The sequence below is a fragment of the Diorhabda sublineata genome, chromosome 1, assembly GCF_026230105.1.
Source record: "Diorhabda sublineata isolate icDioSubl1.1 chromosome 1, icDioSubl1.1, whole genome shotgun sequence".
NCBI lineage: Eukaryota > Metazoa > Arthropoda > Insecta > Coleoptera > Chrysomelidae > Diorhabda > Diorhabda sublineata.
In genome coordinates this window covers 11,232,046-11,246,556 of record NC_079474.1, presented here as the reverse complement: position 1 = coordinate 11,246,556, position 14,511 = coordinate 11,232,046, and the positions used below count along the sequence as shown (strand labels likewise).

The 14,511-nt window shown below is 33.6% G+C and overlaps 2 protein-coding genes across 2 annotated transcripts in view; one reads left to right on the top strand and one right to left on the bottom strand.

The window, feature by feature from the left end:
- Positions 1 to 10: 10 nt before the first annotated feature.
- LOC130452429 (adenosine 3'-phospho 5'-phosphosulfate transporter 2) lies at positions 11 to 2,056 on the bottom strand. Its single transcript, XM_056791708.1, has 6 exons — positions 1,934 to 2,056; positions 1,056 to 1,659; positions 777 to 1,003; positions 498 to 724; positions 264 to 445; positions 11 to 210 (listed from the first exon to the last, which is right to left on the bottom strand). Exons 2-6 carry the CDS (start codon positions 1,328 to 1,330, stop codon positions 36 to 38), a joined length of 1,086 nt encoding a protein of 361 aa, XP_056647686.1. The 5' UTR covers positions 1,331 to 1,659; positions 1,934 to 2,056; the 3' UTR covers positions 11 to 35.
- The window catches only part of LOC130452428 (cyclin-dependent kinase 14), a 77,814-nt gene continuing 64,976 nt past the window's right edge, over positions 1,674 to 14,511 (top strand). The window contains exon 1 of the mRNA XM_056791706.1: positions 1,674 to 1,900. Within this exon, the coding sequence (XP_056647684.1) occupies positions 1,831 to 1,900 (70 nt within the window). The 5' untranslated portion in view covers positions 1,674 to 1,830. The remainder of the gene's footprint in view (positions 1,901 to 14,511) is intronic.

Genomic DNA, 14,511 nt, shown 5'->3' with positions numbered 1-14,511 from the left:
AAAACAAAGATTTATTTTAGTTTATTTTTATTTAATTACACTTCAGTTAAATATCGTCCGCTTTGATACCTACTAGCGATAAATTTATACCGTAAGTACCTATAAACAGCTTCGATTTTATTTTCGAAATCTCCTATCGAAATTGGGTGTTTTTTACTAAATAAATTTAAATATATTCCTAAAACCACGAGTAAACCAGACCATAAATACCTAAAACAATCAATTTAGTGCTAAAAAATACGATAAACGACGATAATACTCACTGAAATATGAACGGTTTACTAAAGAACATAAAAGATATAACGATTGATACAGCTTTCCTACATGTTGTTACCGTAACGGCGGCGAAAGCACCGGACGTTCTGACCAAAGTTAAAACAATCTGAATACCCAAATAACCCGTGAAAGAAAATATAAAAGCGTAACCGTACATTTTCTTGGGATTCTAAAATGAAAAATCGACAGAAAACTAACATTTGTAACTTAATATTACTTACGCGCAAAAAAAAATTTATACCGTCAATTAAATCACCAGAAATCAACATTATTATAAAAATATACAAAAAACCTAAAGTGTACGAATACATTACGACTTCAGCGTTTGTCGCGCCATAATTTTTCATCGATTTTTCTTGGACGTTTCCAATAATAGCGTCACATAATAACGCCATTGATATAATCACGATTCCGGTTGAATTGAAATTCGGTTGTACCTTAGAATCGGCTAAAACCATATTATTTATCCAATTTATTATCCTAGTTTTTATACTACATACCTAAAGTGAATAAAATTAATCCTATACACATAAATGAAGCAGCTAAGAAATCTAGAGGACCGTATTTTTTCCCTTGTATTAATATCCCTCCCACTAAAACAGGGATAAGTTTGCAACACTTAAAAATCACTTGTGTTGGGTAATTCAAATACCCCAAGGACGAATTCGAAAAACCCATAGTTCCTAATGTTAAAAGAGCGAGTAAACAATACGTTTTAATTGGTATCCTACAAGAAAAAATAACTTTCGATTTGAATACTAAATATTCACGACACTTACTTCCTGGTACCTATACGTCTTATTTTCGTTTCTAATAATCCAAATATGCTATAAAATCCGAATTGCACTAGTGTCAAGAACCAACCATAATGTTTAAATCCTTCAATGGTAAATATAAGTTCTTGCATGTAACCATATAGAAGGAAAAATATAAATACTGCACAAGTACACAAAATAAATTGAATCGTTTGACTATAATCACTAATATCCCAACATAGAATACTGCTTTTCGGTTTTATTGGTTCTGGATTCAATACATTATCTTTGTAATTCATTTTTGATTAAATTTTAAGACACGTTAAAAATTTTTCATTTTTAAAACCTTTTCACAAAACAACGTTGACGTTTACAATTGACAGATGTCATTTCATCAAGATTAAAAAAGAAAGGTTGCGTCTATTGCATAATTATAAATAAATGTGAGATATACAAAAACCATGATATTAGAGATATAGAAGACAATCAAATAACTGAAAATATTCTCGTAATTTCTGAAAAAAAATAATATATCAAGTATTTATATTCTTATCGTAATGGTACATCCTTGCTACTACTCTAATTCTTGGTTAATAATGACAGTCGGTTGACGCATTCGGAGCGCCATCTGCAATGTAAAATGTATACAAATAAAAATAATGGCCGATTTGGTCTAGTAGTGTTCTTCATGTTTTGACTTAGTGTGTGTATAAAAACTTAAAATATTTATTAACAATTATGTTAAAAATAATTCGGTGAGATTAACTTCAATTCCAAATGAACTAAAAAGTGTGTGATTATGTACGGTAGAAAATTAGAACTTTATACTAGTGAACCTTCTAGCACGGAATCTAAAACCGTGAAGAATGGTAAGTCTCACGCTGTTTTATTTTATTACTTACAATTATGCCAACGTGAATGGTTCTACTTGCAGATGTCCATTTACTTCTTAATTATTCTATTTTTATATTATTTAGTTCGAAAGTTTTTTGTGTAAGTTATTTTGATTAACCGAAAACAATAACAGTGAGATAAGTGACAAATCTATTTATATAAACGTGTATCCTATAATATTTTAATAAACAAAAGCCCGTTGTAGTAAATGTGTGTGTATTAAAAAATATTTATTATGTGTTTTCGTCTGGTCTTTTAGATACTTGTATAAGTTTATGAAATTCGTGCTAAATAGGTAAACATAATGTCGTTTATTTATAAATAAATTATGGCATACGTGTTAGAAGAGGCAGATTATTATAAAGGGTGACTGTTACTTTTGTGCCTTAGAAAATGAAACGAAATATTCAATGTTATGGAAGAAAATAGTATAAAAATATGACTTGGCTGGTAACATTGTTTGCTAAACTTTTTTCATTATCATTACTTACACCAAGTTTAAATACTTTCAAAAATGTTAGGGAAAGCTTACATTGCATTCTTTTGTATTTATATCCAACGTAACTATACCAGGTAACTCAAAAGTTATTAATTATGTCTATTTTAAATCTTTATTTTCTTCAATTTTTCATATGAGTTAGGAAAGACGAGTTTCTTTTTCAGTGGAAAACTGTTATTTAAAAAAATAGCACAGAAAATTAAATTTACGAAGTAGCGTGGTTTGAAATTTCAATTTCACTAACACGAAGGGCACTATGGGAATTTCAACTCATGATGATGTTTCCTTACAATTTTATCATTATTAATATATATATAAATATTTGGGATTGCACATTATAAAAACAAATAAATTAAAACGACGAGATTGAATTTACAAACCTCATTCATAATTTTAATTATTGAACGTTCGTTGTTTCCCCAATTGACCATCGCCCTTAATTTAATTAAATTTATAGTGTTTCAAGGTAGTTTGGCATGCCCTTCTGTTTTGCTGTTAGCGACATTGTCTATGTTGAAATATCGCACCCACTTTCGACGATGCTGATGGAAACAATTTTGAAATTTGTTAGGGGAAAAGAGAGTCGGGGTGAATATATTATAGGAACGTGCATTTTATCCAAATCAAGACACTTGACAACATGTTTTTACACTTTTAGTTGCATATACGATTTACTAATAAATATGAATATCATCAGTAATAGACGAATAATATGACAAGGGATAGTGGAATGTTGCCACATATCTGATAAAATCAAAGCTGTCAGGAATTAAATATGAAGATTTAGGTTATGATGAAAATTCACGTAAATCTTTGTCGAGTGTCCCCTGAACCTGTAGGGGTTCACTTGGATCATTTTGGGTATCTAAAGCACATTTTTTATCCACTTAGACCACTTTTAAACTATCCATGCTGGTTTTTGTACCATATTCCCAGAATTTTTAAAATATGGAAATGTTATAATGAAAATTCACATAAATCATTATTATGAACCACTATGAGTTTAGTTGGGACATTTTGGAGATATTAAGCACATTCTTTATCCATTAGTACCACTTTCAACCTATTATTGCTGTTTTTTTGTACCATATTCCCAAAACTTTTAAAAATATGAAAATCTTATGATGGAAATTTACGTGAATATTTTTCGAGAGGTTTATTTAATCCCTAAGGGTTTACTTGGATCATTTTGGGGATGTTAAGCACATTTTTATTCTCTTAGACCACTTTTAAACTACTCATTCTGCTTTTTGTGTAAAATATTTATAAACATTTAAAAAAAATGAAAAAGTAATGGTCGAAGTTTACGTAAATCTTTGATGAGTGTCCCCTGGACACCTAGGGGTTGAATTGGATGATTTTGGATATCTAAAACACATGTTTTATCCACTTAGACCATTTTTAAACTATTCACTGCTTTTTTTTGTACCATACTTCCAAAATTTTTGAAAATATGATGATGAAAATTCACGTAAATCTTTGTCGAGTGTCCCCTGAACCTGTAGGGGTTCACTTGGATCATTTTGGGTATCTAAATCACAATCCTTATCCACTTAGACCACTTTCAAAATCTTATTACTGGTTTTTTGCACCATATTCCCAAAACTTTTAAATATATGAAAATCTTATAATGGAAATTCACATAACTCTTTCTTGAGTCTCCCTTGGACCCCTTTCGATTTATTAGAACCTGTTTCTAATTTTATAAACATATTTTTCACAAAATTATACAGATTTTCATACACATACACTTTTAGTTACTAATATTTCGCTTAAATCCTATTTTATTTTAGTTATTTCAAGTATGAATGTTTATTCGACATATATAAGTCAATTCCTTCTTGTATAACATAAAACATTCGTCTGTATTTAAAAATAGGTAAAACTTTCAAGTCTCCGACGTTCGCCCACGCCGCATCAAATCGGGGTTGTGTCTTGCGCCCCTTTTACTGGGTTACGCAGGGTCGAAAATTTCTTATTCCACATTAAAATCGCGGTTGCCGATTGAAGCAGTATCTTTGTGGTAGCTGTCGGTAGTGTGTCTGTGGTGTATCACGATCGACGCGTACGTCATCTACTGCACGGTCGCCTCATTGGTCAGAGAGTGAAGGAAACTAAACAAATACACAATCAGTCGTTAGATGACCGATGATAGGGAAGCACGACGCGCTGTTGCCGACTTTTTATACATTTATATATATGTATATATTTTTTAATGGATTTGTGTGTGTTGTAGTGCGTCTTTCGTCTGATTCGGTTGTTGATATTGATTGTTTTTAATTGGAACTCGAAAATAAGTTTACAAATTTTGTAATTTAATACAAATAAATAGGTAGGCTAATTCATTTAAATATATACATAAAGTTTGTGTGTATGTGGTTCGTACTCGTGAGATTTTACGTCTTCAGAAACTATCGAGAAATTATAATAATTGGATAAAATGTTTGCATAAGACGATATTTTCTGTTCAAGGATTATTATAAGTAAATATTAGTAAAAGTCTTGGAACTAACCACATACGAATTTGTCGTGGGAGTTGTTTGGTCATAAAAACCGTTTTGTTTTGTTGTTTATTTCGCTGGTCAAGTATGAAGATAAGTTTGGTATTCAAGAGTCGATGTTGGTAATATTAAACAATATCCGTTGTTAAATGATATACAATGTATAAATGACTCACACTAACAAAGGTTATAGATGTCACGGTCGGTAAAATGTTTATCAATTACTTGTTGTAAGAGAATCGAAACAAATTTCATTGGTTAACAAAATTTAAACTTTTTTTTTGTCACACGATAACTCATACCAAACTTGCCCCCCTGGTTATTTAATAAAAAAATATTTTTAAATTCATAAAATGTGTTTAATCTTATACTTTAGTGTAATAATAATATATTGAAGTGTGAAAAGTCAGATCTTGAAGGGTTTTCTCTCCATTGGGTACTGCTATGCCAATATAATCCCACATATGTTCAATGGGATTCATGTCTGGCGAATTTGCTGTCCAATTCATTGTTTGGATATATATCCTTCCTCTAGGATGTTTTGTATCATTTTCGTGCGATGTGGTCTGGTATTATCATCTTGAAAGATCAAATAAAACTAACAATCACTTACATGATCTTTTGGTTACGTCCAAATGATTGGTATGCCAAAAGGAAATGACTAGATTCTTGTTTAGCTCACACTCTTATAATATCGGCCTTTGAAAGGTTCATTTTTACTCTTTTATCAGCGAGTAACATTGTGTCTAAAATCTCTAGATTTTGAAAACCAATTGGTGCCCTAATTTCGCTCAAACGGGTCATCAGTCGTCTTTGCCGCTCGGCCTATTCTTTGGGTGCTTTAAGAGCAAATCCACACATTAAATGAAATCCCTATAATCTTCAGATGAACTAGCCTTTTAATTGGTGACCCCACTTAACAACTAGCCCTCTACTATCATTTTTCTTCTTCGTAGTGTCTTCACTTTTCGTCGTGGTTGAGGTATTTTCTCGTATTTGGTTAATGGGCTTTTCGAACGTTCTCCTGGTAAAATCGTTCTGGTTCAACTCTCTGCAGTTCACTGTTTGGTTCAGGTAGTTGTTATGCTGTACCTGTAGCGTTTTATGACGGTTCTTAGTAGTATATACCCGTGCTATATAAAACAAAATTAAGAAAATAACCATGGTCCTTATAAGGTCGAATTTCAAGTTTGTTTGTGTTGACTCTTTACAGTCGTCCATTTGTCTTAATCTCTAGTGAATGGTTCAACTCTCTGCCGCTTTGCTCAGTATAAAAGATGTCTCAGGGTGATGCTCTGTTGAATTTGAGCTCCTCATCAGTCGTCCTTCCATTCTCCTTAATCTTTTTTTTTGCCCAGAGGTGGGGTGGAAGCTAATGCCTTCCTCACAACGGGCGGCTGCAAATTCTGTGAGTTTGTGTGGGACTCTCACCCACTAAACCACCCTCCTCAATCCTTGCGAGTGTAGTACGCCGGGAGGACAACAAATTGTCATTGCATCAGCGTACAACACTTAATCCTTTGGATTTTTGAGCTGTTTCTTAGCTTCACTCCTCTCCACCAGTCCGTCAAGACGGCACAAGAAGAGAGAAAGTTACTGAGCCACTCCACCAACTGCAAGGTCTTACAGCTCCCAGGAGTGGATTCTCCTTAATCTATTGAATGTTCTCCTGGTTCTACTCTCTGCAGCTCTGCTCAGTATGAAAGATTATTTGTCTCAGGCTGATGCTCTGCTAAGCTTGAGCTTCTCATGATGGTTCTCTTTATTTTATTCTCGTGCCACATAAATCTATAGAATGATGGGGATAATCATGGTCCTTTTGAAGTTGAATGTTAGGTTAGACTGTTTTGTGATTAGACGTCCTTCCGTTTTCCTTTATTTTCTGGATGTTCTCTTCTCTGGTCTGCTTAGAATCAAGGATCGTTCATTATTTGCCTCATGATGACGTTCTGATGGACTTGGAGGTTATTGAGAGTATAAGCCCAAAGAGAAAAAATTGTTGAGAGGGATAGGGACATAATTTCAGGAATACAGGAAAACTTTTCCTTTATAGGGCTGACGAACCAAACAGGTGTCATGAGTCTTCACATTCGTCCTTTAATTTTCCTGGTTTATGAAACGGGGATCGTCTTTAAACTTAAATAATTGGTCCGGTGTACCTTCCGGGTACGTAATAATATAAAAATACAAATTGATGATAATTTTTCGTTTTACTATCATTTTTTTATTTGTCGTAAACGAATTTGATTGTTTTATAGTAAATATCACCGTTATGACGAAAGTTAGGTTAGTTTCGATAATTTTTGGACGTAGTTTTGTTTTAATATCGTTTGATTTCGATTCTAATTAATGAAAGAGAAATTAGATTTTGGTGGGATATCATAATTACGAAAAATTTGCGTATAAGTTGTTGTAATTTGATTTTTTTCTTATTTTGAGTAGAAGGTACTTTCTGATACACCCTGTAGGCAGTTAGGAAATTCCAGTAATCGTAAATGGACGGCTGTATCATTAAGAACGGAATAATATAATGGGATGAGCTTAAGTGATGATTCATATTCAGATGTTAATGTGGAATGTTGGAATGGAATAAAAAAATTTTTTTTTAAAAACAGATGATATATACATCAAGTATTATAGTCCTTTCATTCTTCTTAGAAATCCGTGTACGAAAACTTATCATTTGATTAATCAAAATTATATAATATACGAAGGATAACCAAAAAAGAAGACCTCGGAGGTCAAAAATTCAATACCAATTACGAATAGAAGGTCCGAGATGCCCGGAATTAAAAAGATTTTTCCACAAAAAGTTACTCTTTGTTTATCTCTATAAAATATATGGTTTAGGAGATATGTACATTTTTAGATCGTTGTTTATGTTAAGGAAACCGTTCGCCATAAAGAGACATTCTGAAAAAAATATCATAAATTGTAATTATTTGTTGAAAACACTAACAGGAGAGAAAGATTCGTTGGTTATAGTTTGGTAGGATAAGAAGGATTTTTTGTAAGGAGTGGGTTTTGTTGGAGTAGGCCCTGATGTAGGAATAGCTCCTCTGCAGGAAGATTTTGGCTAGAAGAAAACGAAGCTTGTAAGCATAAACGGCTCTTCTCGGTTTGGATTTTTTTTTGAGGGATTTCATTTGAAAATTTTGTTTATTTAAAATTTAAAAGGGAGCGGGCGGGACAGCTGCGGCTGCATTATTCCCTATCTTCGGCCATGTAGCTGGTGACACGGTTCACCAGGTTGCAGGGGAACCGTAGAAAACCTGCAACACCGACGATCGACGAAGAGTGTGTGGGAGGTTGGGTTTTATCTATTGATAAGGGAGAGCCGGCAAGGTTAGTTTTAGTATGACCATAAAAAAGGCATTCCTGAAGTTGGGAAAATGCGAAATGGATGCGGTTACCCACGTCACTAGTGACGGTACAGTTGTATCCATAAAAGGGGGGAATATGGTGCGAGAAGCGGAGATGGAATTCATAATGGTAGTTGCCAGGATTTCTATTAGGACTTTGGGGTCTGTAGAGAGTTTTTCCAGGGTGCCTGGGGAAATTTGGGGTTTTCGTCCTCTTCGGACAACGGGGATGGAAAGCGGGGTGAGAACCTCCTCAATTTTTACAGGTGGGGGAATTTTATTTGGTTGCAAGGTGCCCACTTTGAACATATGTCCCAGCTTTCATTTATTACTCCCGAATTGTTTGTATCAAATCTTTTTATAATGAAACACCCTATATTATGAATGAACATGTCGTTTTTTTTTATTTACTTCAATTTTTATTGTTTCATTTCTCATAATTTGTCTTCTTGGTATTGAAAATGAATCTACTTGATGAAAAATAAATTGAAAAGTTGATCCCCCTTTTAAGATTTAAAGAAAAAAGCGACTTATCAGCCATATCCCTTTGAATTGTAACACGAAAATCGAATAATGTTGAAAAAAGTGGATAAACGTGTCACAGGACCCCACTTTAGAAACTTTTATTCCCTCGATACTTCTTCTTTTTTCTTCCTTACGACTATGAGATGTCCGTCAGTAGAGATTGATCGACTATATTACAAAAATCGGGAACGTATCGCCATAATTGGCATTTACGTACATCGTCTGACAAAAATTTCTATCCTGCACAGAATGTTTGAGGTTAGGGCAGATATTTCACCGTCATATTTATATTGGTAAACCACAGGTGCATAAAATCGAATTAGATCAAAAAAATTTTATTATAGTATACAAAGATAATCGCTAATTGTACGAGGGTGTATTGATATCTAGTTAGCCTAGACCAGTTCCATGCATAAACAAAATATTGCGTTACCATGGCAACGAACAATAAATTATTAGAAGTGTCAGTGTAAAGTTTGACGTCAAAAAAGTAAACCAGAGTTACGAAATAAATTAAAAGAAAACAGATGTCCACCGAAATTGTGAAAATCGAAAAATTGGAGTATCGAGCCATCATCACCTGTATTTAAAAGGCTTAAGAGGTAAGCCGATTTACGAAGATATGCTTAATACCCTTGGTGATCAATGTCCTTCGTATGCGACCGTGAAAAATTGGACTGCAAGCTTCAAAGGAGGTAAATTTTCCATGGAAGATGATGAACGATCGGGAAGTCCAGTTTCTGTCTGTCAGTCCCCGAAAATATCGATGCAGTTCATGACATGATTTTATTAGACCATCGAATTGGGCTAAAACGGATATCTGAACTGAAACACTGAATATTTCAAACGAACGCGTTCATCATATAGTTCACGTCAATTTGGACATGAGAAAAATTGCTGCAAAATGGATCCCCAAATATGTTGACCAAAAGCGTGCAAGGGTAGAAGTATCGCGTTCGATCTGTGCCCGATTTGAAAACTATGTAGACTTCGTAAGCCGAATTGTTACTATGGATGAGACTTTGGTACATTTCTACGATCCAGAAACAAAGCAAGAATCGATGGAATCTGGTTCTCCAAGATCTAAGAAGTTTCGTGTTCAAAAATCTGCTGGAAAAGTTCTTGCTTCAGTTTTTTGGGATTGCCATGGAGTAATCATGATTGATTTTTTGAATTAGTGTAGAACAATAACTGGAGATTATTATTCGACATTACTGACCACTCTACGGGAAAAAATTAAAGAGAAAAGACACGGAAAGCTATCCAAATGTGTTTTCTTTTTGCAGGACAATGCCCCTACACACAAATCTCATGTTGCCATGCAAAATATTCGTGATTTTCGGTTTGAATTACTAGAACAACCCCCTTATTCACCAGATTTGGCTCTGGTCGACTATCATCTCTTTCGTTAACAAAAAGAAAGTTTAAAAAGTTGTAAATTTTCTTCCAACGAGGAGGTAATAAAAGTTGTGGAGGTCGGGTGTGCACAGAAAGAAGAAACATTTTTTTTGAAAGCTTTAGTGACGATGCAGGTTCGCTGTAATAAATGCATCCAATTAAGAGGAGAATATGTTGAGTGATAAAATATTTTGACATTGAAATTTTGTTTGGTTCTATGGTATTATAAGAATTTTTCAATATATCCTCGTATATCGAGTAGCTTTCATGAAACGAAATATTTCCAAAATATCAAATACTGTGGATTGTAACCCTCGTAGTTAGCAGCAGATGTACACATATGCGAATAGAGTGTGGGTGGCATGTTATCCCTCTAATATGTTATCGTAGCTTGGGTTCTCCGAAGGGAATTTTGTGGAAATAATTTGATTCGCGTTATATTGTCACAATAAAACGTTATTTCTATAAATATTGAATATATATAATAACGACCTAATGTAATTTACAACGTGAAATGCGTTAGTGAACGCGTCAATTTTGATTTTTAAAAATCCTCAATTGATTTAATTGAAACTTTTTTATTTTACCCTGTATACAATTTGTTTCCGAATAGGTAAAATGATTCTTGATAAAGATAAAAATTTCTCGATTTAAATATTTAGTCCTAAACTGCTTGGTTGCAGACTAATTTTCAACATATTCTTAATTTTGAAATATTTAGAAACTTAAAAAATGATTCATTTTTTGGTAAAATGTATTTTTTTGGGGAAAAAACGGGTTGTGCTCCAAATGATCATTTTTTTCTACAATTATGGCACCAAATGTCAAAAATTATGTTACGACGAGTGTCCACGATATGGAACGTGAACACTGTCCTGTTCGGTTCTGATGGAAGAGTCTGAAGTTTGGGGAATGCGACGTTTTTTTGTTAGTTTACTTTCTAGATTTATTCGTGAAATTTATTTCTGATATATAATTGAATGTTATAGTGTCTAATGTCAGTGTGCATAATTTAACCCCATCGTTACAAATAGTTTAATTAAATAATAAAAACATTGCAATAGAACTATTTACATTTGTTTTGACGTTTAAAGATACTTTTTAAATAAAACTTCAAAATTTTCCATTGAATAAATCGTTTACTCTACAGAGATTCGTCAAATTTAAATTATAAATTATAAACGTTGACGTGAAAATTTGTCGAACTCCTGAACTGTACCCCCTGTTTTTCTTAGTTAGTCCAACGACTTATTGAATGATGTGCTATATGGAGAAAAATCGATTTTCTTCATCAATTTAATCTTCTTCAAGAGCAATACAATAATTCCAACGCTTCTCTAACTTTTCGATGCCGTGCTTGTAGAAAGATTTGTCTTTTGCCTCAAAATAGGCTTCAGTTTCAGCTATTGCTTCTTCACTTGAGCTGAATTCCTTACCGGTGCGCATTTTTTTTAAGATCAGCGAATAACCAGTAGTTAGTGGGGACCAAATCTGGACTATTCGGTGGATGAGGAAGCAATTCAAAATATAATTCGTTCAATTTAACCATCTTTGTCATCGAATTGTGAATCGGTGCATCGTCTTGGTAAATAGTGATTTTTTCTTCGACATATGAGGCCGTTTTTCATTGATTTTTACGATCCAACAACTCTATGTAGTAATCGCTATTGATTGTCTCTCCCTTTTGGAGATAGTCGATGAAGAATATTCCATGCACATTCCAAAATACTGAAGCCATAACCATTCCAGCTCACTTTTGAGCCTTTGGACGTTTCGTACGTGGTTCACTGGCTGCAGTCCACTCATATGATGATCACGAACACGTTGTTGTCAATTTGTGGAGTTTTTTGTGTTCACTGGAGTTGGTAACTACCTGAATTGGTCGACCAGAACGTTAACCACCATCGGTGCCTGTATGACCACCACCAAATTCAGCAAGCCAGTAACAAATGATTCTTTTCGATGGAGCAGATTCCGGATAACATTTTTTGAAGCCATTGCTGACCTTGTACAGTATTTTTTTTTTCAACTAGAAGCAATGATAAATTGACACGCGGAATTGTTTTGAAAATAACAAAACTACCTTCACTTAAATGGCTCTAACTTTTTTCTGACTAATCAAAATGTCATGAAATTTTACACCTAGTCTCATGAAAGTACTTCACAAACGTCATATGGATTTGACAATGACAGCGCCATCTGTATTTCAGTCACACGACTTATTGAGTGATGTAATAGTTGGTGTTGTTTCTATGCAGGGTCTATATTATTTTGTTTTATTTTCAGTAGATCTTTCTTTTATTTATAAGTAGCACATCATCTGCGTGGTTAAGGATGTGTGTTTTTTATATTGTAAATCATTACCTGGTTCCAAATGTCACCACTTCTAAAGATCATATCTACTACAAGATTGAGCAACATTATCGATAAGTCAGTCTCCTTGATTTTGTATTCATATTTTCCGATAGGTTTCCTTCGACAGCTACTTTATTCTGATGTTAGTTATTCAGTGTAATTTTTCACCAAATGCAGTATTTTTATAGATATTTCGAGTGCTGGGTACATATTATCTACGTATTGATACCATAAAGAGGAGCTTCAAGTTTCATCCTTGGTCATAGTATTGTGGACTGCTTTCAGAATGAAAATTTGATCAATAGTTGATCTGGAAAGTTCTAGAATGATCTAGAAAGTTCCGAAATGAGTGAAGTTTGTTATGATCGATTGAGAACGTTCCAAAAATTTTCTGAATGATTTCGAAAGTTCCAAAATGAGCGAAATTTTGTTATGATCGATTTAGAATGTTCGATAGAGTTCTAGAATGAGCTGGAAACTCCTAAAATGATTACACTTTATTATAAGCGATTTAAAATATTATAGAAAGTTCTAGAAATTATTGGATTGATCAGGAAAGTTATTTAGTTTACTGTATTTAATTTACATCACATATTTAATGGCCTAATTAGTATCTCAATATCGAAAATAGAAGGGCGTAGGAAAAGTATAGTGCCTTACACGAACTGTAACTTCATTAGACACATAATAAATTTACATTTTTTGCGTTACCTACAACTTTTCTTACATAACATATTTTATAATAGTGAAATAAATTTTAACGAAATCGACTTTCGCTATTTCTCATTGTTTATTGTCGTTCTGCGACCGTTTTCGTCGACATAATTGCTTATTCAATGGCATTCATCATTTATTAAACATTTTTTTTTTCAATGACTCACAATAGCGAACGTTGAAGAACTAAACAAGGAATTCGTCGGTCGTCGGCTACGATCTGTAGGTGAGAAAGGCGGAAAACCGTAATAAAGTACTTGTTAAATTTAATTTACATTAAAAAATACACGTCATTGTTACTTCGGAGAAGTCAAAGCGTAATTTTAACGATGATATTTTTAGAAAAACGTTTGATACATCGAATTTTACCAAATTTCGATATAACCACATACAGAGGGTGCCTCGTAAGTGATTTGTGAAGATTTCTATGTTTCAATTTAAACATGTCGTATATTGCTTCCACTATATGTCATAAATACGCACGGCACTCGTACAAAATTATGAAATGAAAAATTAGGTAAACACCTAACAAACCGTCAGTCCATGTGGACTCACCATCTCACCGGATGTGATACCACCTCAGCACTTTTTGGAAAAGGAAATGAAGTCATGAAGATGTTTGAGGCAAAGCCCGAATTAAACAATCGAACAAGAAAATTGCTCTTGGGATGTCATTGTCAATGCTGGAAATAGAATTTTTTTGCTAGCATTATACAGTACTCCAGGTGATAGCTTACGTTCGATAATTTTAAAAAAGACCTTACTCAACAACGATGTATAGAATTGCTTCGAGCTGCTTTTGGTAATAAAGCAGCATCGGAGAAGATTGTTTCCAATTGGTTTGGAGAATTTCGTCATGGTCGGTGTGTACGTCAATGATGAATGTCGAAAAGGTCTGCCAAAATTTGTTTGTTATCAGTGTTGTGCGCAAGATGATTAAAGAAGATCGGCATGTGATTTACAAACAGATAGTGGGGCCTCTTAGGTGATCGCAGACCACGCTACGATCGATTGTAACATATCACTCAATAATTCGAGTGACTAATTAAGAAAAACACATTTTTATTGCCAAAAATCGATTTTATTCATCAATAAGCAATACAATCATTTCATCGCTTCTATAAGTTCTCGATGCATTCTTGTAAAAGGATTTGTCTTCAATGGTGGCTAGATCTGGACTATGTGGTGAATGAGGAAGCAATTTGAAGTTTAATTCGTTTAATTGCACCATC

Coding starts and splice junctions, on each gene's coding strand:
- LOC130452429 (XM_056791708.1), bottom strand. CDS start 1,330: ATGAATTACAAAGATAATGTATTGAATCCAGAACCAATAAAACCGAAA. Junction 725..776: donor ATTAATTTTATTCACTTTAG/GTATGTAGTATA, acceptor ATATGGTTTTAG/CCGATTCTAAGGTACAACCG. Junction 211..263: donor AGTAAACCGTTCATATTTCA/GTGAGTATTATC, acceptor TGATTGTTTTAG/GTATTTATGGTCTGGTTTAC.